Below are 24179 nucleotides of genomic sequence, written 5' to 3'. Positions count from 1 at the left end.
CTATGAGCTTTGCATTTTATTCACCTCTCTTGCTGTGCTTAGAACTATCTTATAAGGTAATTTCCATCATTATCCCATTTTTCAGATGACAGAACCTGAGGTATAAAGACTTCATTTAGCTTGCTTAAGGTCACAGCTAGGAAGCAGTTGGGCTAGAGTTCAAACACTGGACACCACTCTCTGGTCTTTGTCTCAGGAAGTGGATGGATGGTGATGTCATCTGTTAATCTGAGAAGCCCTGAATGAAAAACTAGTGTTGGGAGTATTGAGGCAAGATCATGAGATCAGTGTTGAGATTTGAGCTTTTGAGACAGCCAAAAGGCAGTGTCAAGGAGATGGTAGGATATATGTGGCCAGAGGCTGGGGACAGTTGGGACTGAGTAGAAGTATTTGGCAGCCATTGGCCATTAAGAGGACTTATGGGATCATGCACAAAAGTCAGACAGGTTCTTGCCCAGGTCTAGCCATATACTGCATGACCTTAGGCAAGTTCCTTCTCTGTTCTGTAACATGAATTAGTTGGAATGAATTTAATAGTCCATTGTAATTCTCTGCAACTGGCTGATTCCCTTAATGTTTGTTTGGTGTCAGTGGAGGTCCCTCCTCCTGTTTGGAGCCTTCAGTTTAAGATGAGAACAAGGGGCCTTTTTTTGGGACAGCAGTCTGTGGTTTTCATGGCTGATGTGTTTTTCCTCAGTTCTTAGGTTTCCTTCTTATGCCTGTCAACTTGGTTTGGCTGGACTGCACATCACAGAAAGCAGATGCTAACCAGAATTAGCCATGTAGATGAGGGGATGTGACGTGAAAGGATTTTGGTGGTAGGCGATTAATAGGGATTGGTCGTGGTGCTGGACTGTGCGAGTCACTCATTCCCCATGTTGCTATGCCCATGACAGCCTCACTTGTAGCTTCCTCTGTGGCCTTGTATTTAAGTCCTTCCTGTCTTCGTTGGAAGGAACATGGCCTCTGGGAACTGGGGAAGGCTTTTAGGGACTCTGGGTCGGCACTGTTGCAGCTTGTGGGCTTGGCATTTCAGAGGTGCTTATGTGGATTCAGTGCCCAGATATTTTTATTTTTTCATTCAGATGTTGGATATTTTTCCCTTTGAAATTTCAGATACTGAGCACACAACCTATGTTGATGAATAGTTGACAGCATTTGTAAAGAAATGATAAATCTTATTTCCTCCTTCTCTGTTGTAGTGTATTGATAGATCATTTTGTGGTTTTTTAATTTTAATGTTTTTGGCCATGTGGCATGCGGGATCCTATTTCCCCAACCAGGAATCAAACCCCCTCTCTCTGCATTGGAAGTACAGAATCTTCACTACTGGATCACTAGGGAAGCCCCTTTGTGGTTTACTTTTCACAAGTGATCTTAACCATCTAGATGGCATAGTCATTTATGATTTTGCTGGTGTAGGGTTTGGAATTGACCTTCCTGCTCCCACCATGCACCACTGCTTCTGTCTTTGCCATGGTTTCCAGAAACTACCTTGTGTTAAGTCCATGTCTCATTGACCCCTTGGCAGCATTTAACAATGACCACCTTCTTAAAATGCCCTCTTCAGCCTCACTCTTGCCCTCTTGGTTTTCTCCTTTGTCTGAATTTATCTATGCTTTTTTCCCGTTGATAGCATGAAGTGTGAGAACTTTCTAATGTTTCTTATACATGTGGGGCTCCCATTTTTTTTTCATTCTTAAAAAGCAGTTCATTGCTTGTTCACTCATTTATCTGTGAGCCTCACCTGGAGGAATGGGCATCCTATATTTCTTGGTTTTCCATCCCTGAGGTAGCCAAGATAGTCCATTTGTTTTGTATCATTTTGGGAATGTTTTATGTATATATAAGCACATATAGCTATTCTTATATATCTAATATATACAGTATACCTTAACCTCGCTTTAGGGAGACTGGTCTGAGAAATAAAATATCCTTCCAACTAGATCCCACTATAAATATCTTTTACTCAATTTTTAAACCATAAACATACATGCTGTGATTTTTTTTTCCTTTCTGAAGGGATGAGTTTAATAGTCTTCTAGGGGCAGATTCTCAAAACTCACTGTATATATGTAGGATCAGTTCTTAGAAATGGAATAATTGGGTGAGATGGCTACACATTTTTAGTTTTTGGTAGAGATTTTCAAATTAGAGACTGTGCCCATTTACACACTTACTAACAATGTATGAGAGTGTGTCTTTTCTCATATCCATGCAAATGCAGTGTGCTAAGAAACTTAGGAATCTTGGTCCGTATGATAAGTGAAAAGTGAAATCTTGGTGTAGTTCTTAGCATTTCTCTTGTATGGTTGAGAGGAGGTCCTGGGCCCCCAACGCACTTGGAGGAGGTTAGGAACTCCACTTCTTTTTGGTCTGGAGCACCCCAGGCCTGCTGGCACTGATTTCTTGTTTCTACCTTCTTGACAGCAAAGTTGAATTAGTTTATGGGTAGAGAGTGAAAGTGAAAGTGTTAGTCACTTAGTCATTTCTGACTCTTTGCAACCCCATGGACTGTAGCCCACTCAGGCTCCTCTGTCCATGGGATTCTCCAGGCAAGAATACTGGAGTGGGTTGCCATTTCCATTGGGATCTTCCCAATTCAGGGATCAAACTCAGGTCTCCCTCATTGCAGGCAGATTCTTTATGGGTAGAGATTAGGGCTGGGAAAACCTGTTTTAAGGATGGTAAATGTCAACACAGTGTGTGCGTGTGCGTGTGCGTGTGCGTGTGCGTGTGCGTGTGCGTGTGCGTGTGCGTGTGCGTGTTGACCTCTCAAAGTTGCTCAAACAGCTAAATTCTCTTCCTCTGACTAAATGGAAGGAGGAGGGGAAAGGAGGGAGGAGGAAGAGCAGGAGGAGGGAGAGAGGGAAAGGAGGGAGGGAGGGAGAGGGTATATGTTTGTTTGCCTTTGTGTGTAACTGGAAAAACTAGTTTGATAAATTTTATTGGAATGCATGTGATTTATTCTTAGTTTGACATCTTGTTTTACCACATCCATTCCCCATTTGATTTCAAACCCTAGCTGGAGTTTGGTCATCTCCTGAGGGGTAGAAGGTCGATATGTGTGTTCTACTTCCCTGACTCTACCTAGAACCCACAGATACCCCAGTGGTCACTGTTATTACCACAAAGAGGTCCTGTATTTCACAGCATCCAGCCTCCTTTTCCTACTTATTTCCTTCATCTACTTATAATTCGTTTTGAAATTTGCTATCTCTTATTTTTAAAACATTTTACTGAATGATACTGCAATTTACTTTTCTCAGCCTACATCTTTTGTAGCTGTCTATTGTGGTATCCCCGGGTTCTCCCAATGTAAATGCTTCTTAATGATTCAAGTGATTGTAATCACCTAATTTCTTCACTGAGAGACACTTCTACATGAAAGGCAAACATGTGTATTACAGGATGAGAATATTAAGGAGATACTGGATCACTGAAAGAAAGGTGGCTCCAGGACATAAGAAGAGGGTGCTTGGGATAGAGATTGAAGGATGTTTATGGAACAAAGATGTTGATTCAGTAAATAGCATGACTAATTGGGTTGCCACCTTAAGGTATTTCAGAATCCATGCTTAGAGGCAGTGAGAAATGTCAGAATGGTAGGATGGTACATATGAGGATTCCAGCATCCATGTGGTTAGACAGGTTGGTTACATGAAAGCAAATGAGCACATTTTACTTGTGGGGTCAGTGTTGCTTTTCCACCCCATCTCTGTGAGCATTTCATTAAAGGTTTACGGTGTTCAGAAGTTTCGTGGAAGTAGCTGGGGCCCCCACTGATTGATAGTCAGGGTGCCTCTGAATTAGCCTCTTAGATGTAGCTGAAAACACCCGATTGAACTCCTGGTGTCAGAAAGTACTTTGTAAAGCTGGAAAGGAGTGTGGTATTTGATTCCTAGGCCCCTTTGGTCTTAGTAGATGGTGTGGTGTGAACAGGAAAGGCTCCTTACAGCAGCACCATTTCACCCCTAAGTGCATCAGTATCCCCAGACTTCAGCGGGGCAGGCGGTGTCATGCCCCCATCACCTATCCCAACAGGAGGTGCTACTGACCGAGTTCTTCTCTGGCCCCCTTACTCTTCTGGACTCTTCACTAGTCTGCATCCTTTCAGTCCTCCCAGCAGTCTTGCTTGCAGGGTAGATTGCCTGTAACATTTTGTCCTTGACTCATCCATTGGGAAATAGTAAGTAACCTCTAAGGGTTAGCTACCATGCCAGCATGCCCTGAGGATGACAGACATGGTCATTTTTTCCTGATATGAAAACATACCAGATGCTTATAAGCAAAAGTTACGTAAGAAATAAGATGGTGCTCTGTATAATTTAATAGTTCGCTGGCCAGAATCTGCAACTAAACTAGATAATGGGGAGGGAGATGTAAGTATAGGATATTCACATCCTCAGCTGAGATCTTCAATCTGCAGAATTAACAGAAATAATATAGGCATTGCAGTGAGGTTAATTCTTAAAAGGAAATGGTACATCGCTAAAGGATGGATGGATGGATGTTTAAGATAGGAAGAACCCCAGAGCTTGCTGAGTGAGAGTACTTGTTCTGGACTCTGTTCATATTCTGACTCTGCCATTTACTAGGTGTGTGGTCTTGGTATGTCACTTCCCTTCCCTAATCCTCAGTTTCCTGTTCTCCAAAATGAAGCTCATGGGGCCTACTTTGCAGGGTTGTTGTGAAGATGAAAACAGATCCAGTATATTAGGTGCTCACAATGACACTTAGCAAAATCATGAATATGTATTATGTAACATTCTTCGATGTCTGTGGTGATCATTAAAATTTTTTTGGTTTATCTTAATAAGCAGCAACTGTGCGTTGCTCATTAAACTCAAGAGATTTCTATAGTTTGGCCTTCGGGCTTCTAAGCTGTTGAGATTAGATCCCTAAGTAAGCTTGGTAGTATGTGATTAAAGGCATCTTTGTAGATTTATTTCCATGAAGAAACTGATAAAGTTAAATTGCTCTGTTAGGATTTAATTGTGACTAACTTCACTGTAGGCAAAACCAGAAGTTATTTATTGCAACTTCCAGTGAATCTATAATTATTTAAAGCTAAATAGTGAAAAAAAAAAGTTTTTTACCCTCTCTGATTTCATAGGTGAGTCCAGCCTTTACACTGCTGAGTGACAGTTGTTTGGTAAGTGCATTTAAAGTTCAGCTCCAGTCATTATAGGAGAACTCAGGTTAACTGTTCTGTGAGTTAGAATTGACAGTTTTTCCGGTCATTTGCCAGACACCTTTTGAGTGTTTACTGCTTGATAGGCACTTTTCTAGGCTCTGGGGATATAACTGTTATCAGAATAGAAAAAAATTCCTGTCATCATGGGCCTTATGTTAGAATGAGAGTGAGATGGGAAACAGGACAAGACTATATAGACAGAGTATGACACAGAATGGTTGGATGTGAAAGACAAAATCACTGAGTTCTGTCTACTTCTCTAGCTCCTTTCTTCATTTAACAACTTTTCTCAGTTTTACCATAGCCCTCTTTTTTTCTTTACTCTGTACTAAGTCCCTGAGAGTCTCCTGCAAACTCATGAAAGATAGAGTCATATTAACCAAGCACAGAAAGATGGTTGTAAAGATGCATCTGCATGCTGTGCCTATAGATAGTCTGCATGAGCAATCCAATTAGAAAGCTGTTATTAGGTGGTCATATTACAAAAAGATGGCTTCATGCTTCATCTTTGGTGCAGCAGTGGCTGTGCCATTGGTACTAGGCAGGTCTGCCTTTCCTTTGGGCCTCGCTTGAAGAATAGGTTGGTTAGAGTTATAGCTTCTATAACAAATGCCCTGCATGTTAATGACTTCCCACAATAGGTCTGTTTCTCACTCATCTCACAGGTTGGCAGACAGCTTTCCTCCACATAGTGATTCAGGCGCCAGGGCTCCTTGTGTCCTATGGCCTTGCTGTCCCTTTCTCAGTGGGCCAATGGGGGAAGCACAGAGGAGAACCATGGGGTGCTAGCCCTTCTGGGCAGTGGTGCAGGTCACTTGCACTCCCCCTGCATTGGCTTGAACTCAGTCATGTGTCTGTGGCTAACTGCAAGAAGGGCTGGAAAATGTCATTCCTGGCTGGGCAGCCACTCAGTGAGACCCGTGCACCAGGCAGGTAGGGTGTGAATGATCAAAGGACAGCCAGCATAATCCCACATAGAAGCACAGCTATCATTTGCTTCTCTGACTCTTTTCTCTGCCCCATGATGGATCAGTTCCTATGATCTTTCTTTAGGCAGTTTAATGTTCATGTAGGCTATAGTCTGGTCTTACAGCCTGTGAGCCAGTCTTTCCCTTTAGGGTGGTTGAGTCCTCTCACACCTTTGTTCATGAGATCATGCTTTGATCTGTGGTTATTCTATGGCATTCTTATTTCCAAAAGATTGTTAACAGGGGAGGTGTCCTCACATAGACACTGTGGGCTTGCTAGGAGTTTTTGCTCCCCCAGATGGTTTGTTGTTTGCTAAGCACCAAAAGGACTCTGTTCTACGATCATCATTGCACCCTCAGGTGAAATGGCTGGACTCTAAGGCAGCATTTATAGGAGGCCTCCAGGGTAGAATTATATGCTAAACAGAAATGTTCTATAGTTGAAAAAATACACACTCCCTTCTTAAGTTCTCCCCAACATGCCTTCTTGCAATTCATATTTTTCAACTATGTTTGATTTTAAGATACTTTAGGGGTAGATGTTGCCTTTTGGGATTTTATTAATAGTATTACTTTTTTAAATGAGTCTTTTGAAGTCTCTTTCATTATAAACAGCCTGTTTTCCCCAGAGATAGCAACTTGCAGTGTGAGATATTTGGATTTCACTTGAAACAAAACCAAGGGTTTGAATGTTTTAAATATAAGCAAATCTAATTCTCCTGTGTCTAGAGAAACTGTATAATGAACCATATGTATGTGGCTTAAGCACACAGATGTGGAAGATTCTCTCTCTCTCTTTTTATATTTTCTTGAGAACACTGCCAGAGCTCAAAATTGGCACCAAGTACCAAAGATCTCCACCCAGCCAACCAAACCACTAGAGATGGGGTGAAACTGGGGGTGCTCCTTGGGCACACATGGAGGTGGAGCTCCTCCTGGTTCTGGCTTCTCTTCAGAGGCCCAAGGCTCACTGCTCCCCCATCTCCATTTCTCAGTGCCTCTAGTCTTTGCAAGTAGATATTCTCTCTTAGGTGACTGACTTTTCAGATCTTTGATTATTATGGTTGCCTTTTGGGTTCATTGAGGTTGGCTCAGATGGTAAAGAATCTGCCTACAGTGCAGGAGAACCCAGGTTTGCCATCTCACCACAGGGACCAGATACAGGGAACCATCTCCTCCAAATGAACCCAAAGTGAAAATGAAGTGTTAGTCGCTCAGTCGTGTCTGACTCTTTGTAATCCGATGGACTGTAGCGCAGCAGGCTCCTCTGTCCATGGGATTCTTCAGGAAAGCATACTGGAGTGGGTAGCTATTCCCTTTTCCAGGGGATCTTCCCGACCCAGGGATCGAACCCAGGTCTCCCACATTGCAGGCACTCTTTGCCGCCTGAGCCACCAGGGAATAGATCAGCTTTGTTTTGGAATATTTTGGCTTCAGGTATGTGGAATGTGATCTGCCCCTTCCATATGCCTTTACCTGTCTCTGAAATCACTCACTAAATGGATGAGGAACTTGAGACCTCTCCATAGAGATCAGACCATGAAACTGACAGGGATGTCTGTTGATAGATCTCAAGCTTTAAAAGATGAAATGGACTTACAGGCTTTCTTTCATTAAGCACAGCTTAGAGAAGTGTTTCTGCATCTCTTTCAATATAAGATATAACCCTGAAGTTGTTAGAGCCTGTCAATAAGTGGCCCTCCACCTGGCTTTGTAGTGTCTGTGCTGTGCCTGCTAGGGGTTGTGTGTGGAATGAAGGCTTAGATGATACAATTCTTGCCCTCCAGATTGAAACCTGAATGAAGATATTTAACAACACTTTAAATGTTCAAAAACTGTATGATACTTGGGATTCACATTGTAAGATGTTCAAATCACTTGGTTTGTCAAATCAGTTAAAAACATGCAGTGAAAAGCAAAGGGAAAGAGACTGGGGTCAATGAATGTGTTTTGTGTGAGCCGGTAGAAGGGCCACACCATGTACAGGTTGCCCAGTGTTCACATGTCCTCCCTTGTTGTTGGAAGGCACTTTTGGTTTTAAGGAGTGGGAGCTCTTCCTGTCAGCTTAAGTTTTCTTGAGAAGGAGAAAGGGGTTGGGGTTCTCATGGGAATCCAAAAAATGAGAGACAAGGAGTGGCCCAGTGGTCCCCAGGAATGGGAGCTCTTGGTTATTCATATTTATTACTCTATTAACGGGCTTTGCCCTAGTTGAGTTGACTTTAGTGTCCATTTACCTTTTGGCTCCCAACAACCCCCAGACTCTTTCTAGTACTTCTGTACCTTGCAGGTTCTGCTTGTGCTTGGTTCTGGCTCTCCCATGACTTTTAAGTCCCAGCTGGCCCCAGCTTGACACCACAACTCTGCTGTACATCTGCTCAGGGTCTGCTTTCTCTGCTGGTTTATCTTTCCACTTTTATCTATATCCCCAAGAATGAGCATCTGGCCCAGCTTGTTCTCTCTAGAGAAGAGCTTTCTACACCAGAGCATCCTGTGTGCCCACCCACCCTTACTCAGACTGAGGCGGAGGAGATCAGGCATGAGGTGGGCCATGTGGTGCACATGTGGTACCAGACCCATCTTTGTAGCAGAGCTGGGGGGCTAGGGAGCAGGAAGCACCTCTGCAGTGCCTGTGGGCCTGGCAGGTACATCAGAGAGCCCTTCAGGGCCATGGAGCTTGAGAATAGGTAGGATTTGTGCACACTGGGATCAGTGAAAGAGTGTTTTGGGGAGAAGGCACAAATCTGACCCATGAGGAGAGAGCATATGGGCTATCAGAAGCCTGCTATGTGACCAAGGAGGAGGCTGGATTATAAGGGTTGTAAAAGCAAGGTGGAGGAGGTGAATTTGTTTTATTGAGTAACAGGTCATACTGTACGCTTTTAAGCAGAGAAAATCAATCACTTTCTCCTTTTTATTCCTGATTTCTACTGTCAGATTAGACTTCCCTGGTAGCTGAGCTGGTAAAGAATCCGCCTGCCATGCAGGAGACCCCGGTTTGATTCCTGGGTCAGGAAGATGCCCTGGAGAAGGGAGAGGCTACCCACTCCAGTATTCTTGGGCTTCCTTGGTGGCTCAGACAGTAAAGAATCCACCTGCAATGTGGGAAACCTGGGTTCAATCCCTGGGTTGGGAAGATCCTTGGAGGAGGGGCATGGCAATCTACTCCAGTATTCTCGCCTGGAGAATCCCCATGGACAGAGGAGCCTGATGGGCTACAGTGCATGGGATCACAAAGAGTCGGACACGACTGAGCAACTAAGAACAAGAGACTACTGATGCCACTCAGGAGTCAGGTAATATGAGAGAGGAAATAGAGTGAACAGATGGTCATGGGATTGGGAAAAGAACAAGCGTGGGCTGATGCTAACAACAATTGGGTATGGCAGCTTTGGTTCCAGGCATGAAGGGGAGTGTGTTCTAGGGGAGTAGAAGCTTCCATGTTAGTACCAAGGAATGTAGCAGCCAACACCTAGCATGGAAATTTTGGCAACAGATTAAAAAAACTGCATTTATCTGCTGACTCCAGGAGTTCTGTGAAGTCTATGGGCATGTCCCTTAAACTCTCTAAGCCTCAGTTTTCATCTGGGAAAATGATACTACTAACTCCTGTGGCTACTTCTCAAAAGTTTGAGGTACTCAGGTGAGATAGAGGGTGAAATACTTTGTGAGTTTCAAAACACTCTTTGAATTTAAGGCATTAACTAATGGATAATGACTTCCAGGGCATTTAAAAATGGTTTGATTTACATTTAGTGGAAACTCATCTAGTATGAAAACTTCAAAGATGGCATCTCAAGGTTATATTACAACTCAAGCTTTTATAGACTTGTTTCTTCTCTGAATGGCATTAGAGGAAGGTCAAGTGTTCCTGGGAAGAATTACTTCCAAAAATGGGGTGTGTGTGTGTTGGGGAATTTGGGGCAGGGGACAGAGATGATCTACTGTTTTTTTCTGGCGCTAGTGACTAGAATACCTTCCTAATGATTAGTTCCTTGATACTGCGTTCAAGAAGCAGGCAGCTTGATAGCTCATTAGTAGTAATACTTCTCCTTTCCTAGTCTCCTTTTGTCTTAAAGGCTTACCCTCCTTGTTCCATGAAGGTGGCGTTTGCAAGAAGCACCTTAACCTCAGAGTAGATGGGAGGGATGGAACAAAGCTCTGGGCTGCTCTTTCCAGAATCACCATTTTTGCTTCTTTTCCGGTTCCCTTGCAGAGCTTGTTCTCCTGCACTACTACACTGGTTCTGTATCCTTAAATTCTCAAATTTGGCTTGCATGCCCTCTAGTGGCAGGTCAGATGCACCCTTTGTTACCCTGTTTGTTGCGGTACCATGACAGCCCATCTCTGCACTCCACTCTCTTACTAAGTAGAACCCTTAGTTCACAAATGTGGAATGAGAGGTTTGGTGATTCTGACTTGCCACTCAAGTGGGACCTGGGGACATGGGACTTGATTCTGAGCATTTGATTCCCAGATTTATACACTGGGAATGCCTCAGAAAAAAAGATGATGTAGTTATAACTGTTCTAGATTTTTAAAAAAATGACTTAAAAAGAATCTAGATTATTTTATGATCTGCTTAGCTAATTTGAAAGGGTCAAAATGTGGCGAATATTTGAAGAAAAGAATGATTGTACTTCCCCTCCTTCGTCACATTGGTAAATCTTTTGTCACTTACCCGAGTGTTCAATATTTCATGCTTAGTCCTGTTAGCAATTTTGGGGAACACACACAAAAAAGTATAAAGCATCATGTCTGCCCTTCAGAAGTTTATGTTCACATTAAACTCTAGTCATGAGGTGTTCACATTTATTCCCTTGAGAAAAAAATAAGTATAATCCTCGGTAACTTTTATTGGGATTTAATATTTCTACTTCATTTCACAAAAGACAGATTCTGTGAGCATTTGCTTATTGATTTCTTTTTAAAGTCCTTTTCAGTGGAGAGAGAATTGCAGGATAACAGCACTAGTTACCCAGACGAACCCTGGAGGATAACGGAAGAGCAGCGCGAGTACTATGTCAACCAGTTCCGGTCCCTTCAGCCTGATCCGAGTTCCTTCATTTCAGGTAATGAAGTGTGGTGGGTGAGAACACAGGTCCCAGCTTGCTGTCTCACAGAAATAACAGTGCCCATCTTGAGAAAGAGTCCATTCAAAATGAGTACAAAAACCTTCTATGATTTCAGTTTGTTTTTCTCTGAGGTTGAATTTCTTTTTTTTTTAAATTTATTTTATTATTTAACTATACAATATTGTATTGGTTTTGCCATATATCAAAATGAATCCGCCACAGGTATACATGTGTTCCCCATCCTGAACCCTCCTCCCTCCTCCCTCCCCATACCATCCCTCTGAATTTCTTACCAATTATAATCCATGTAGAAAAATACTTGGCCAATGGTATTTGGAAGTTTGTGTTTCCATTTCAAAGGAGTTAAATGGGAATATGAAGCATCCTGGTCCAGATTCTGTGCCTTATTAGCTGGAGCAGTTCTGGAAATGAGTGTTACACCAAGGTGACACCTTTAATTGCTTACTCATTATGTTGGTATTAGAGCAAGGACATAGTGTAGCCTCCCAGTGAGTTGCTGTCACAGTTCTCCTTATGTTATATACACCTTAGAGTTCAAGTTCATGCTCATTTTCTTTGACTCCAGTCTTTCTCTGGTTTTTCTGAGAGAAAAAAATTGGAGGAAAATTGGCCAGCATTTTTATGTCCATATATTAGTTCTGTAGTATCTTCAGAAATATATATTCCTGTTGAGTTCTCATGCAAAATTCAAGCTGAGAGGAATTGATTTCGTTCCTACATGCCTATATTTCACCTGGCTGAAGGCTAGACAAGCTGAAATAGTAGAGTCTGGAAGAAAAATTCATATAACTTTCTTTTTATACTTCAATTGTGAAGAATGACAATATGTCATTGATAGTTGTTACCTGACACATCGCAGTGTGGACTAAAATTAATTTTCTCTCCTGACATGGTGTGTAGTTGGAATATACCTGTATAAACACAGATATCATTGTCTGATTGGTAGTAATGGCTTTATTTGAAGGCAGAATGTTGTAGATACAACAAATTAATGTTGACAAAATGATTTAAAAAAAAAACCCAGAAACCCAGATTTCATGTATTGACCACATGTTCATTTTATACACTGCTTAAATGAGTTTCTTCACAATATATATAGAGATATTTAGCCAAATGAAAATAGGTACTTGGTAGGAATGTTTTTATTTTCTTTTAAACCTTTATCTCTCACTGAGTTTCAAATGCAAACACAACTCTGCTGCTGCTGCTGCTAAGTCGCTTCAGTTGTGCCCGACTGTGTGACCCCCTAGACGGCAGCCCACCAGGCTCCCCCGTCCCTGGGATTCTCCAAGCAAGAACACTGGAGTGGGTTGCCATTTCCTTCTCCAATGCATGGCAGTGAAAAGTGAAAGTGAAGTCGCTTAGTCATGTCCGACTCTTTGTGACCCCATGGACTTCAGCCTACCAGGCTGCTCCATCCATGGGATTTTCCAGGCAAGAGTACTGGAGTGGGGTGCCATTGCCTTCTCCAAAACACAACTCTAGTGGCTAGTATAACAAACCTCTATATACTTATCACTCAGCTCTCACAATTTGGTTTTATCTATAGCCTCTCTGAGCCTTGATGGTTTTGAAGCAATTTCCAGACCATTTCATTTGAAAATATTTCAGGATGTATCTGTAAAGATAAGACCGCTATTAAAAACATAACCACAACTCATTGGCACATTAAAAAAAAACAACACAAAATAACCCACAAATTGCTTAATATCGAGTCTTGCTCAGATTTCCCTGATTATCTCGCAGCTGCGTTTTCAAAATTTTAGTTTGATCAAGGGCAGGAGAGGTTCATACATTGCAATCAATTGATGGCCCCTTTTATAAAACATTTTAAGTCTACGTACTGTAAGATTCACCCATTTAAAGTGTACTATTAAATGTTTTTAGTCTAGTGACAATCTAGATGTGGAACTCTGGGAGATAGTGGAGGACAGAGGACCCTGACATGCTGCAGTCCATGGGGTAGTAAAGAATCAGATATGACTTAACAACTGAAGAACAACAGATTTAGAACACTTCCCCCCAAACCACCTACTTACTAGTATTTATTTCCCATTCCTGCATTCCCTACCACCCCTCCCTTAGCCTTAGGTTACCATTTTAAACTACTTTCTCGGTCTATACAGTTACCAGTTCTGGGTTGTGTAATATGTATTTTTTGGTGTGTGACCTCTTTTATGTAGCATAATGTTTTTAAGGTTCATCCATGTTGTGGTATATACCAGAACTTTACTCCTTTTTATGACATTATCATTCCATTGTATGGATAGACCACATTTTATTTATCTTTTCATCATTTGATCGACATTTGGGTTGTTTTCTCTATTTGGCTATTAGGAATCATGCTGCTCTGAACATTTGTGTACATGTTTTTGTGTAGATGTATGTTTTTGTCTCTCTTGGATATATACCTAAGAGTGGAATATCTGGCTTATATGATAACTCTACATTTAACCTTTTGAGAACCAGTCAGACTATTTTCCAAAGTGACTGCACCACTTTACATTGCCACCAGCAGTGTCTAAGGGTTCTAATTACTCCACATCCTTGCCAACACTTGTTACTATCTTTTGGTTGAATCCACCTTAGTGAATGGAAGTGATATCTCTTTGTAGATGAAGAATGACATTGACCATCTTTTTATGCTCTTATTGGCCATTTGTATATCTTCTTTGGAGAAATGCCTATTTAAACCTTTTTCTGTATTTAAAATTTTTCTTAGTTTTTGGCCATACCTTGCAGCATATGGTGTCTTCATTCCCCAGCCAGGGGACAAATCCGTGTTCCCCACTGTGGAAGCATAGACTCTTAACCACTGGACCACCAGGGAAGTCCCTCCTTTGCCATTAAAAAAAATTGTTGAGTGGTAAGAGTTCTCTATGTATTCTAGATACAAATTCTCTAGACATATGATTTGAAAATATTTTTTCCCTAGTCTGTGGCTTGTCCTTTTATTTTTTGATGGTGTCTTGCAAAGCAAAAAAGTTTAATTTTGATGTCCAGATTATTTTTTCTTTTGTTGCTTGCACAACAATCATATCTAAAAAAATCAGTGCTTAATTCAAGGTCATGAAAATGTAAGAGTTTCTTTGCCTCTAAGCAGGAATATCGGGCGGGTCATGGTGGAGAGATTTGATAGAATGTGGTCCACTGGAGAAGGGAATGGCAAACCACTTCAGTATTCTTGCCTTGAGAACCCCATGAACAGTATGAAAAGGCAAAATGATAGGATACTGAAAGAGAAACTCCCCAGGTCAGTAGGTGCCCAATATGCTACTGGAGATCAGTGGAGAAATAACTCCAGAAAGAATGAAGGGATGGAGCCAAAGCAAAAAGAATACCCAGCTGTGGATGTGACTGGTGATAGAAGCAAGGTCCGATGCTGTAAAGAACAATATTGCATAGGAACCTGGAATGTCAGGTCCATGAATCAAGTGGAAGTGGTCAAACAAGAGATGGCAAGAGTGAATGTCGACATTCTAGGAATCAGCGAACTGAAATGGACTGGAATGGGTGAATTTAATTCAGATGACCATTATATCTACTACTGTGGGCAGGAATCCCTCAGAAGAAATGGAGTGGCCATCATGGTCAACAAAAGAGTCCAAAATGCAGTACTTGGATGCAATCTCAAAAACGACTGAATGATCTCTGTTCATTTCCAAGGCAAACCATTCAGTATCACAGTAATCCAAGTCTATGCCCCAACCAGTAATGCTGAAGAAGCTGAAGTTGAACGATTCTATGAAGACCTACAAGACCTTTTAGAACTAACACCCAAAAAAGATGTTCTTTTCATTATAGGGGACTGGAATGCAAAAGTAGGAAGTCAAGAAACACCTGGAGTAACAGGCAAATTTGGCCTTGGAATACGGAATGAGGCAGGGCAAAGACTAATAGAGTTTTGCCAAGAAAATGCACTGGTCATAGCAAACACCCTCTTCCAACAACACAAGAGAAGACTCTACATGGACTGATTCACCAGATGGTCAACACCGAAATCAGATTGATTATATTCTTTGCAGCCAAAGATGGAGAAGCTCTATACAGTCAGCAAAAACAAGACCAGGAGCTGACTGTGGCTCAGACCATGAACTCCTTATTGCCAAATTCAGACTGAAATTGAAGAAAGTAGGGAAAACCACTAGACCATTCAGGTATGACCTAAATCAAATCCCTTATGATTATACAGTGGAAGTGAGAAATAGATTTAAGGGCCTAGATCTGATAGAGTGCCTGATGAACTATGGAATGAGGTTCATGACATTGTACAGGAGACAGCGATCAAGACCATCCCCATGGAAAAGAAATGCAAAAAAGCAAAATGGCTGTCTGGGGAGGCCTTACAAATAGCTGTGAAAAGAAGAGAAGCGAAAAGCAAAGGAGAAAAGGAAAGATAAACATCTGAATGCAGAGTTCCAAAGAATAGCAAGAAGAGATAAGAAAGCCTTCCTCAGCGATCAATGCAAAGAAATAGAGGAAAACAACAGAATGGGAAAGACTAGGGATCTCTTCAAGAAAATCAGAGATACCAGAGGAACATTTCATGCAAGGATGGGCTCGATAAAGGACACAAATGGTATGGACCTAACAGAAGCAGAAGATATTAAGAAGAGATTGCAAGAATACACAGAAGAACTGTACAAAAAAGATCTTCATGACCCAGATAATCACGATGGTGTGATCACTGACCTACAGCCAGACATCCTGGAATGTGAAGTCAAGTGGGCCTTAGAAAGCATCACTACAAACAAAGCTAGTGGAGGTGATGGAATTCCAGTTTAGCCATTCCAAATCCTGAAAGATGATGCTGTGAAAGTGCTGCACTCAATATGCCAGCAAATTTGGAAAACTCAGCAGTGGCCACAGGACTGGAAAAGGTCAGTTTTCATTCCAATCCCAAAGAAAGGCAATGACAAAGAATGCTCAAACTACTGCACAATTGCACTCATCTCACACGCTAGTAAAGTAATGCTCAAAATTCTCCAAGCCAGGCTTCAGCAATATGTGAACTGTGAACTTCCTGATGTTCAAGCTGGTTTTAGAAAAGGCAGAGGAACCAGAAATCAAATTGGCAACATCCGCTGGATCATGGAAAAAGCAAGAGAGTTCCAGAAAAGCATCTATTTCTGTTTTATTGACTATGCCAAAGCCTTTGACTGTGTGGATCACAAGAAACTGTGGAAAATTCTGAAAGAGATGGGAATACCAGAACACCTGATCTGCCTCTTGAGAAATTTGTATGCAGGTCAGGAAGCAACAGTTAGAACTGGACATGAAACAACAGACTGGCTCCAAATAGGAAAAGGAGTTCGTCAAGGCTGTATATTGTCACCCTATTTATTTAACTTATATGCAGAGTACATCATGAGAAACGCTGGGCTGGAAGAAGCACAAGCTGGAATCAAGATTGCCAGGAGAAATATCAATAACCTCAGATACGCAGATGACACCACCCTTATGGCAGAAAGTGAAGAGGAACTAAAAAGCCTCTTGATGAAAGTGAAAGTGGAGAGTGAAAAAGTTGGCTTAAAGCTCAACATTCAGAAAATGAAGATCATGGCATCCGGTCCTACCACTTCATGGGAAATAGATGGGGAAACAGTGGAAATGGTGTCAGACTTTATTTTTCTGGGCTCCAAAATCACTGCAGATGGTGACTGCAGCCATGAAATTAAAAGACGCTTACTCCTTGGAAGGAAAGTTATGACCAACCTAGATGGCATATTCAAAAGCAGAGACATTACTTTGCCAACAAAGGTTCATCTAGTCAAGGCTATGGTTTTTCCTGTGGTCATGTATGGATGTGAGAGTTGGACTGTGAAGAAGGCTGAGCGCCAAAGAATTGATGCTTTTGAACTGTGGTGTTGGAGAAGACTCTTGAGAGTCCCTTGGACTGCAAGGAGATCCAACCAGTCCATTCTGAAGGAGATCAGCCCTGGGATTTCTTTGGAAGGAATGATGCTAAAGCTGAAACTCCAGTACTTTGGCCACCTCATGCGAAGAGCTGACTCATTGGAAAAGACTCTGATGCTGGGAGGGATTGGGGGCAGGAGGAGAAGGGGACTACAGAGGATGAGATGGCTGGATGGCATCACTGACTTGATGGACGTGGATCTGAGTGATCTCCAGGAGTTGGTGATGGACAGGGAGGCCTGACGTGCTGTGATTCATGGGGTCGCAAAGAGTCGGACACGACTGAGCAACTGATCTGATCTGATCTGATATATTACAGTTTTATTATTATTATTTTTGGCTTGTGGGACCTTAGTTTTCAAAACAGACATTGAACCTGAGCCTCCAGCAGTGAAAGCACAGAATCTTAACCAGTGGACTGCCAGACAATTCCTCATATCATAGTTTTCTTCCTTCCTTCCTTCTCTCCCTCCTTCCCTTTCTCTCTCCCTTTTTCTCTTTCTTTCATGTGATATCTTAATTCTGGGAAATGAAATGAAATGTTAGTTGCTCAGTCGTGTCCGACTCTTTGTGACCCCATGAACTGTAGCCCACCAGGCTCCTCTGTTCATGGAATTTTCCAGGCAAGAACACTGCAGTGGGTTGCTGTTCCCTCCTCCAAGGGATCTTCCCAACCCAGGGATCCAACCTGGGTCTCCTGCGTCTCCTGGATTGGCAAGTGGGTTCTTTACTGTTGAACCACCTGTGAAGCTTATAATGGGTTACTGGCCTTTATTTTTTTTTTAAATCTCTCTGTATATTGGATGTGTTAAAATTTGGTCACTGATGGATCAATGCTGTGTGTCACTTCAGTTCAGTCGCTCAGTCATGTCCAACTCTTTGCGACCCCATGAACTGCAGCGTGCCAGGCTTCCCCGTCCATAACCAACTCCTGGAGCTTACTCAGACTCGTGTCCATTGAGTCAGTAATGCTGTCCACCCATCTCTGTTGTCCCCTTCTCCTCCCACCTTCAATCTTTCCCAGCATCAGGGTCTTTCAAATGAGTCAGCTCTTCGCATCAGGTGCGCAAAGTATTGGAGTTCCAGCTTCAGCATCAGTCCTTCCAATGAATATTCAGGACTGATTTCCCTTAGGATGGACTGGTTGGATCTCCTTGCTGTCCAAGGGACTCTCAAGAGTCTTCTCCAACACCACAGTTCAAAAGCATCAATTCTTCTGTGCTCAGCTTTCTTTATAGTCCAATTCTCACATCCATACATCACTAGTGGAAAAACCGTAGCTTTGACTAGACGGACCTTTGTTGGCAAAGTAATGTCTCTGCTTTTTAATATGCTGTCTTGGTTGGTCATAGCTTTTCTTCCAAGGAGCAAGCGTCTTTTAATTTTATGGCTGCAGTCACCATCCGCAGTGATTTTGGAGCCCAAGAAAATAAAATCTGCCACTGTTTCCATTGTTTCCCCATCTTTTTGCCATGAAGTGATGGGACTGGATGCCATGATCTTAGTTTTTTGAATGTTGAGTGTTAAGCTAACTTTTAAATTCTCCTCTCTCACTTTCATCAGGAGGCTCTTTGGTTCTTCTTTGCTTTCTGCCATAAGGGTGGTGTCATCTGCATATCTAAGGTTATTGATATTTCTCCTGGCAATCTTGATTACAGCTTGCACTTCATCCAGCCTTGGATTTCGCATGATGTACTCTGCATATAAGTTACATAAGCAGGATGACAGTATACAGCCTTAACGTACTCCTTTCCCGATTTGGAACCAGTCTGTTGTTCCATGTCCAGTTCTGTTGCTTCTTGACCTGCATACGGATTTCTCAGAGGCAGATTAGGTGGTCTGGTATTCCCATCTCTTGAAGAATTTTCCACAGTTTGTTGTGATCCACACAGTCAGAAGCTTTGGTATAGTCAATAAAGCAGAAGTAGATGTTTTTCTGGAACTCTCTTGCTTCTTCAATGTTCCAGCAGATGTTGGCAATTTGATCTCTGGTTCCTCTGCCTTTTGTAAATCCAGCTTGAACATCTGGAAGTTCACAGTTCATGTACTGTTGAAGCCTGGAGGATTTTGAGCATTACTTTGCTGGCATGTGAGTGCAATTATGTGGTAGTTTGAACATTCTTTGGCATTCCCTTTCTTTGGGATTGGAATGAAAACTGACCTTTTCCAGTCCTGTGGCCACTGCTGAGTTTTCCAAATTTGCTGGCATATTGAGTGTAGCACTTTCACAGCATCATCTTTTAGGATTTGAAATAGCTCAACTGGAATTCCATCGCTTCCACTTGCTTTGTTTGTAGTGATGCTTCTTAAGGCCCACTTGCCTTCTCACTCCAGGATGTCTCACTCTAGGTGAGTGAGCACACCTCGTGGTTATCTGGGTCATGAAGATCTTTTTTGTATAGTTCTTCTGTGTATTCTTGCCACCTGTTCTTAATATCTTCTCCTTCTGTTTGGTCCTTACTGTTTCCGTCCTTTATTGTGCCCATCTTTGCATGAAATGTTCCCTTGGTTTCTCTAATTTTCTTGAAGAGATCTCTAGTCTTTTCTGTTCTATTGTTTTCCTTTTTTTGCATTGATCACTGAGAAAGGCTTTCTTATCTCTCCTTTCTATTCTTTGGAACTTTGCATTCAAATGGGTATATCTTTCCTTTATCCTTTGCCTTTAGCTTCTCTTCTTTTCTCAGCTATTTGTAAGGCCTCCTCAGACAACCATTTTGCCTTTTTGCTTTTCTTTTTCTTGGGGATTGTCTTTATCACTGCCTCCTGCCTTCAATGTCATGAACCTCCATCCATAGTTCTTCAGGCACTGTATCAGATCTAATCCCTTGAATCTATTTGTCATTTCCACTGTATAATCATAAGGGATTTCATTTAGGTCATACCTGAATGGTCTAGTGGTTTTCCCTACTTTCTTCAATTTAAGTCTGAATTTGGTTATAAGGAGTTCATGATCTGAGCCACAGTCAGCTCCTGGTCTTGCTTTTGCTGACTGTGTAGAGTTTCTCCATCCTTGGCTGCAAAGAATATAATCAATCTGATTTTGCTGTTTACCATCTGGTGATGTCCATTTGTAGAGTCTTCTCTTTTGTTGTTGGAAGAGGGCACTTGCTATGACCAGTGTATTCTCTTGTCCCAGGGACAGGGAAGCCTGGTTGGGCTGCTGTCTATGGTGTCACACAGAGTTGGACATGACTGAAGCGACTTAGCAGCAGCAGCAGCCAGGTGTCTCTTGACTTCCTACTTTTGCATTCCAGTCCCCTATAATGAAAAGGACATCTTTTTTAGGTGTTAGTTCTAAAAGGTCTTGTAGGTCTTCATAGGACCATTCAACTTCAGCTTCTTGAGCATTACTGGTTGGGGCATAGGCTTGGATTACTGTGATATTGAATTGTTTGCCTTGAAACAAACAGAGATTATTCTGTTGTTTTTGGGATTGCATCCAAGTACTGCATTTTGGACTTTTTTTCCGACTATAAGTGCTACTCCATTTCTTCTAAGGGAAATGCTGTGTGTAGCTGTAGTTTACTGGGCTGAGAGACCCTTTTATAAGAAAAAGTCTGGATTCATGGTTTTAATATTTGAATGCCAACAGCTTTAAGTCTCCCTTCTACCCGTTCTCTCTCATGTCGGTCTCAAATAGATATGAAAATGACTGGAGAGAAGATGAAAAGGAGGCTGGTTTTGGGTTTCTTCATTGCTTGGGAGGAGGCTGGGGTGTGGGTTCCAGCTCCTGGTTTGAGCATCTGTCCACACCAAAGGAGGGAGCACTTGGGCTTTCTCAAGTGTCCTCTCTCTGAACTTGTTAGCTGTCAGCTTCCCTGTGGGTGAGACAACCACTACTCTCTCTACTGTGTGAAGGCCAAGCCAGGCCAGATCTCTAGCTGTGGGTTTGAGTGTATTGTGCTTTGAAGAAAGGTAATCAGTGAGGAAAAAGAAGAATGAAATGAGAGAATGCCTTTATATCTATAAAATAGCTGACAAGTATGCTTTCAACACAGTTTTTTTAAACTATTTATTTATGGCTGTGCTGGGTTTTTGTTGCTCTTCGTGGGCTTTCTCTAGTTCACAGTGAGCAGGGATTCTAATTGTGGTCGTTTCTCTTGTTGCAGAGCAGAAGCTTTAGGGTGTGTGGACTTCAGTAGTTGCAGCATGTGGACTCAGTAGTTGTGGCTCATGGACTCTAGAGCGAGCATTTAGTAGTTGTGGCACAAGGGCTTAGTTCCTCTGCAGTATGTGGGATCCTCCCAGACCAGAGATTGAACCCATGATGCAGATTCTTGCCCACTGTACCATGAGGGAATTCCCTTAAGACATTTCTGACAAATGTTTGACAAGGTGGCTATATGGATGGCCAACAGTCCTATGTCACCAGTATTTCCAGGGTGCTCAGGGGGAGGAAGCTCATTCATTTATAGGGTACTTGTCTTTGATCCTTTATATATCAACAGAATATAAGTCTGCTTTAGTGTGCATTATAATCCTTTGTTTTAAGGCCAATTAGAAGACTTATAATCACTAAGGAAAGACATTTGACTTTATCAGTTAAGAATAGCATTTAGGGCTTTGACTTGACTAATTTTTGTGTTAGAATTGTGAAACTGTTTTGAGAGCAGAAAGCATAAAAATTTCAATCTCAATAAGGATTGAGGCTAAACATTTTAAGTGCAGTTGGAGCTTGCAGCTATGTAAGATGCAGAATGGAATCATTTCCTGATTTCCATTGATATTGGTGAATTTCCAATGAATAAAATAAGTAGTAATAGGTTCCTGGATACAATTCTTGAAGAGCCACCAAGAGATCTAAAATCTCACTGAAACACTTTCCCATGATGCCTGTCTTATCTGTAGAATGATGAGGGTAGTGGTGTTCATTTTCTTCTTTGTGCTTTGTTTCCTACCATGATTGTGTACTACTTTCACACACCCTTTCATTTAAAATGCTGGACACATTTTTACTTTGAAAATTTTGATATTTTTATCTTTTAAATTTTCAGTAAATTTTGCAGATTTTCAGAAAAATGAAAGAACGTGAACATAATATACTTTTCATGTGATAATAAGTATTATGTCACTACTTCTTTTGCCCTATTCTGATTTACATATTCTTTTAAAAGCTGTTTGTATGCTTTTAGCCACATGATTTGTAGTTGCTTTGATGAATAATTGTTATGTTTGTGGTTATTATATGGTAGGGATGGCTGAATGAAAAAAATGGTAATTCATCTCTACATAAATAAAAAAGCTGCTCTAGGTAAGTAATTAATGATTTATTTAAACAATGGCTCTTGACAGGTTCTGTTGCCAAAAACTTCTTCACCAAATCAAAACTTTCCATTCCAGAACTCTCCTATATATGGTAAGTACAATTAATGCTTTGTAGTTTCATACTGTTATCCATAGCTATCCCTTAGCTCCTACTTTTGCATTTTAAAGCAATAATGTTTTGAAGTTTTAAAAACAATGTGAGAATATGAATAGAACTTAAATTATTGTTGCTGTGAAGATTAAGTTATTATATGAAAAGTGCAATGAATAGTGTCTGGAATGTATTATTCACTATTTTGATCATTTAAAAAGTAATTTCCTGATTAGTATCCTCACCTAGATGCCTTTTAAATATAAGCAGTTGTGTGAGCATATGAGAATTTCCATCTTGTGTATTTTCGGATTTTTCTACTTCATGTGCTGCACATAACTAGAAAACCTTGAAAAGCTATTCTTTATAATATTTTATGAGGCCAGGTGAACAGAAGGTCCACAGATATTTTGGAATTAAGTTAAATTTGACTATTCTTGCTGCCTCTGAGTTTCATAAATTTGGCTTGTGTTTATCAGCTGGACCCTGGCTCAGACTTACAGCTATGGTGCACTCTGTACCTTGCTGCTGTGCCAGCTGCATCCCTGGCTCCAGAAGGGCTTCACAGCCTGGTCCAGATGGCTCTGTTTGCTTTTAGGAAAGCGTTTGGTGCCTCTATAAGCTCCTGGCTGTGTGTAGGCTGTTCTTCCTCGAGACTGAGTGGGAGGCCATGCTGCTATAAATATATAATTAAAGTATTGGAATATTTATGTAAAACTTTTAAAATGAGGATTTACAAAAAATTATAGTAGGATTTAAAATTGTTTGTCATGTTTTGTGCATTATATTGAAAAACTATTCCATTGACACTTGTAAATGCTACTGTATCTGGGATCCTGAGCTGGCTTTCGGTTCTTCAGCAATATATTCTAACATTAAAGACAAATGGCAAACCTTATTAGGCTTTAAATCTTGGGAAAAAAGAAGTTATCATTTTGTAAAGAATACAGTCTGTTTCGGCAGAATTTCCAGTCTTAACATTATCGGCATGAGGGTTCCTATCTTTTTGTTGAGACATATCCACAGAAGCTTTGTGGGCTTCTCTCCACCCATTGTTTAAAAAAAAAATCCCTGGTTCCTTATCCTGGGGGGCTGGTATTTTCTGAATATTCCAAGGAGAGTTAGATGTGAGGTTCCAAAGGAAAGTTCCAGAGCTTACCTTCCATGGTTTTTCTTTCAAGTAGAAAAAATATACCTTCTCTCTCTGCTTGTCCTAACACAGGCATATTTGTCTCTGTATGTCTAAGAGACTGGTTGAGCTTATGGGGTCTTAGTTGTTTTGGCAAATAGGTCTCTGCTTTTCAGTGGAAAACAATGACTGAAGCAAAAATAAGCCTTTTCAAGCCTCTCCCTTTCTTACTTTCATCTCATCTGGTTCCAGCCTTCCCTAGTTGCTATTTTTATCTGAAAACATAATTCAACAAGTATTTACTGAGCTTATTTGTATTTTTCCAGGAGAGAATTTTTCAAGCAAATTTTTGATACAACATTTGTGTGACTTGAAAAGTTCAAGGTTTTTCCTTAAAGCTGAAAAATGAAGTGCTTGTATCTGAGTTTGGGTAATTGAGTAATGGTCAGGACACTGGTGAAAGGGCAGGGGCAGCCCTTCCTCCAACTATTTCAGGTGCCAGCCTTGGGCACTTCACACC

The 24179-nt window shown here is 41.3% G+C and overlaps 1 protein-coding gene across 2 annotated transcripts in view; it reads left to right on the top strand.

Annotated features, from left to right (window-relative positions):
- The window catches only part of REPS2 (RALBP1 associated Eps domain containing 2), a 244962-nt gene that overhangs the window by 90949 nt on the left and 129834 nt on the right, over nucleotides 1-24179 (top strand). For both annotated transcript variants that reach the window (XM_024988440.2, XM_024988439.2), the window contains exons 6-7: nucleotides 11096-11234; nucleotides 22467-22530. In XM_024988440.2, coding sequence (XP_024844208.1) covers nucleotides 11096-11234; nucleotides 22467-22530 — 203 coding nt within the window. The remainder of the gene's footprint in view (nucleotides 1-11095; nucleotides 11235-22466; nucleotides 22531-24179) is intronic.

Source organism: Bos taurus, chromosome X (assembly GCF_002263795.3).
Source record: "Bos taurus isolate L1 Dominette 01449 registration number 42190680 breed Hereford chromosome X, ARS-UCD2.0, whole genome shotgun sequence".
In the NCBI taxonomy this organism is placed as follows: Eukaryota; Metazoa; Chordata; class Mammalia; order Artiodactyla; family Bovidae; genus Bos; species Bos taurus.
Note: the sequence above shows the minus strand (reverse complement) of the source record. Positions and strands in the feature narration are given on the sequence as shown.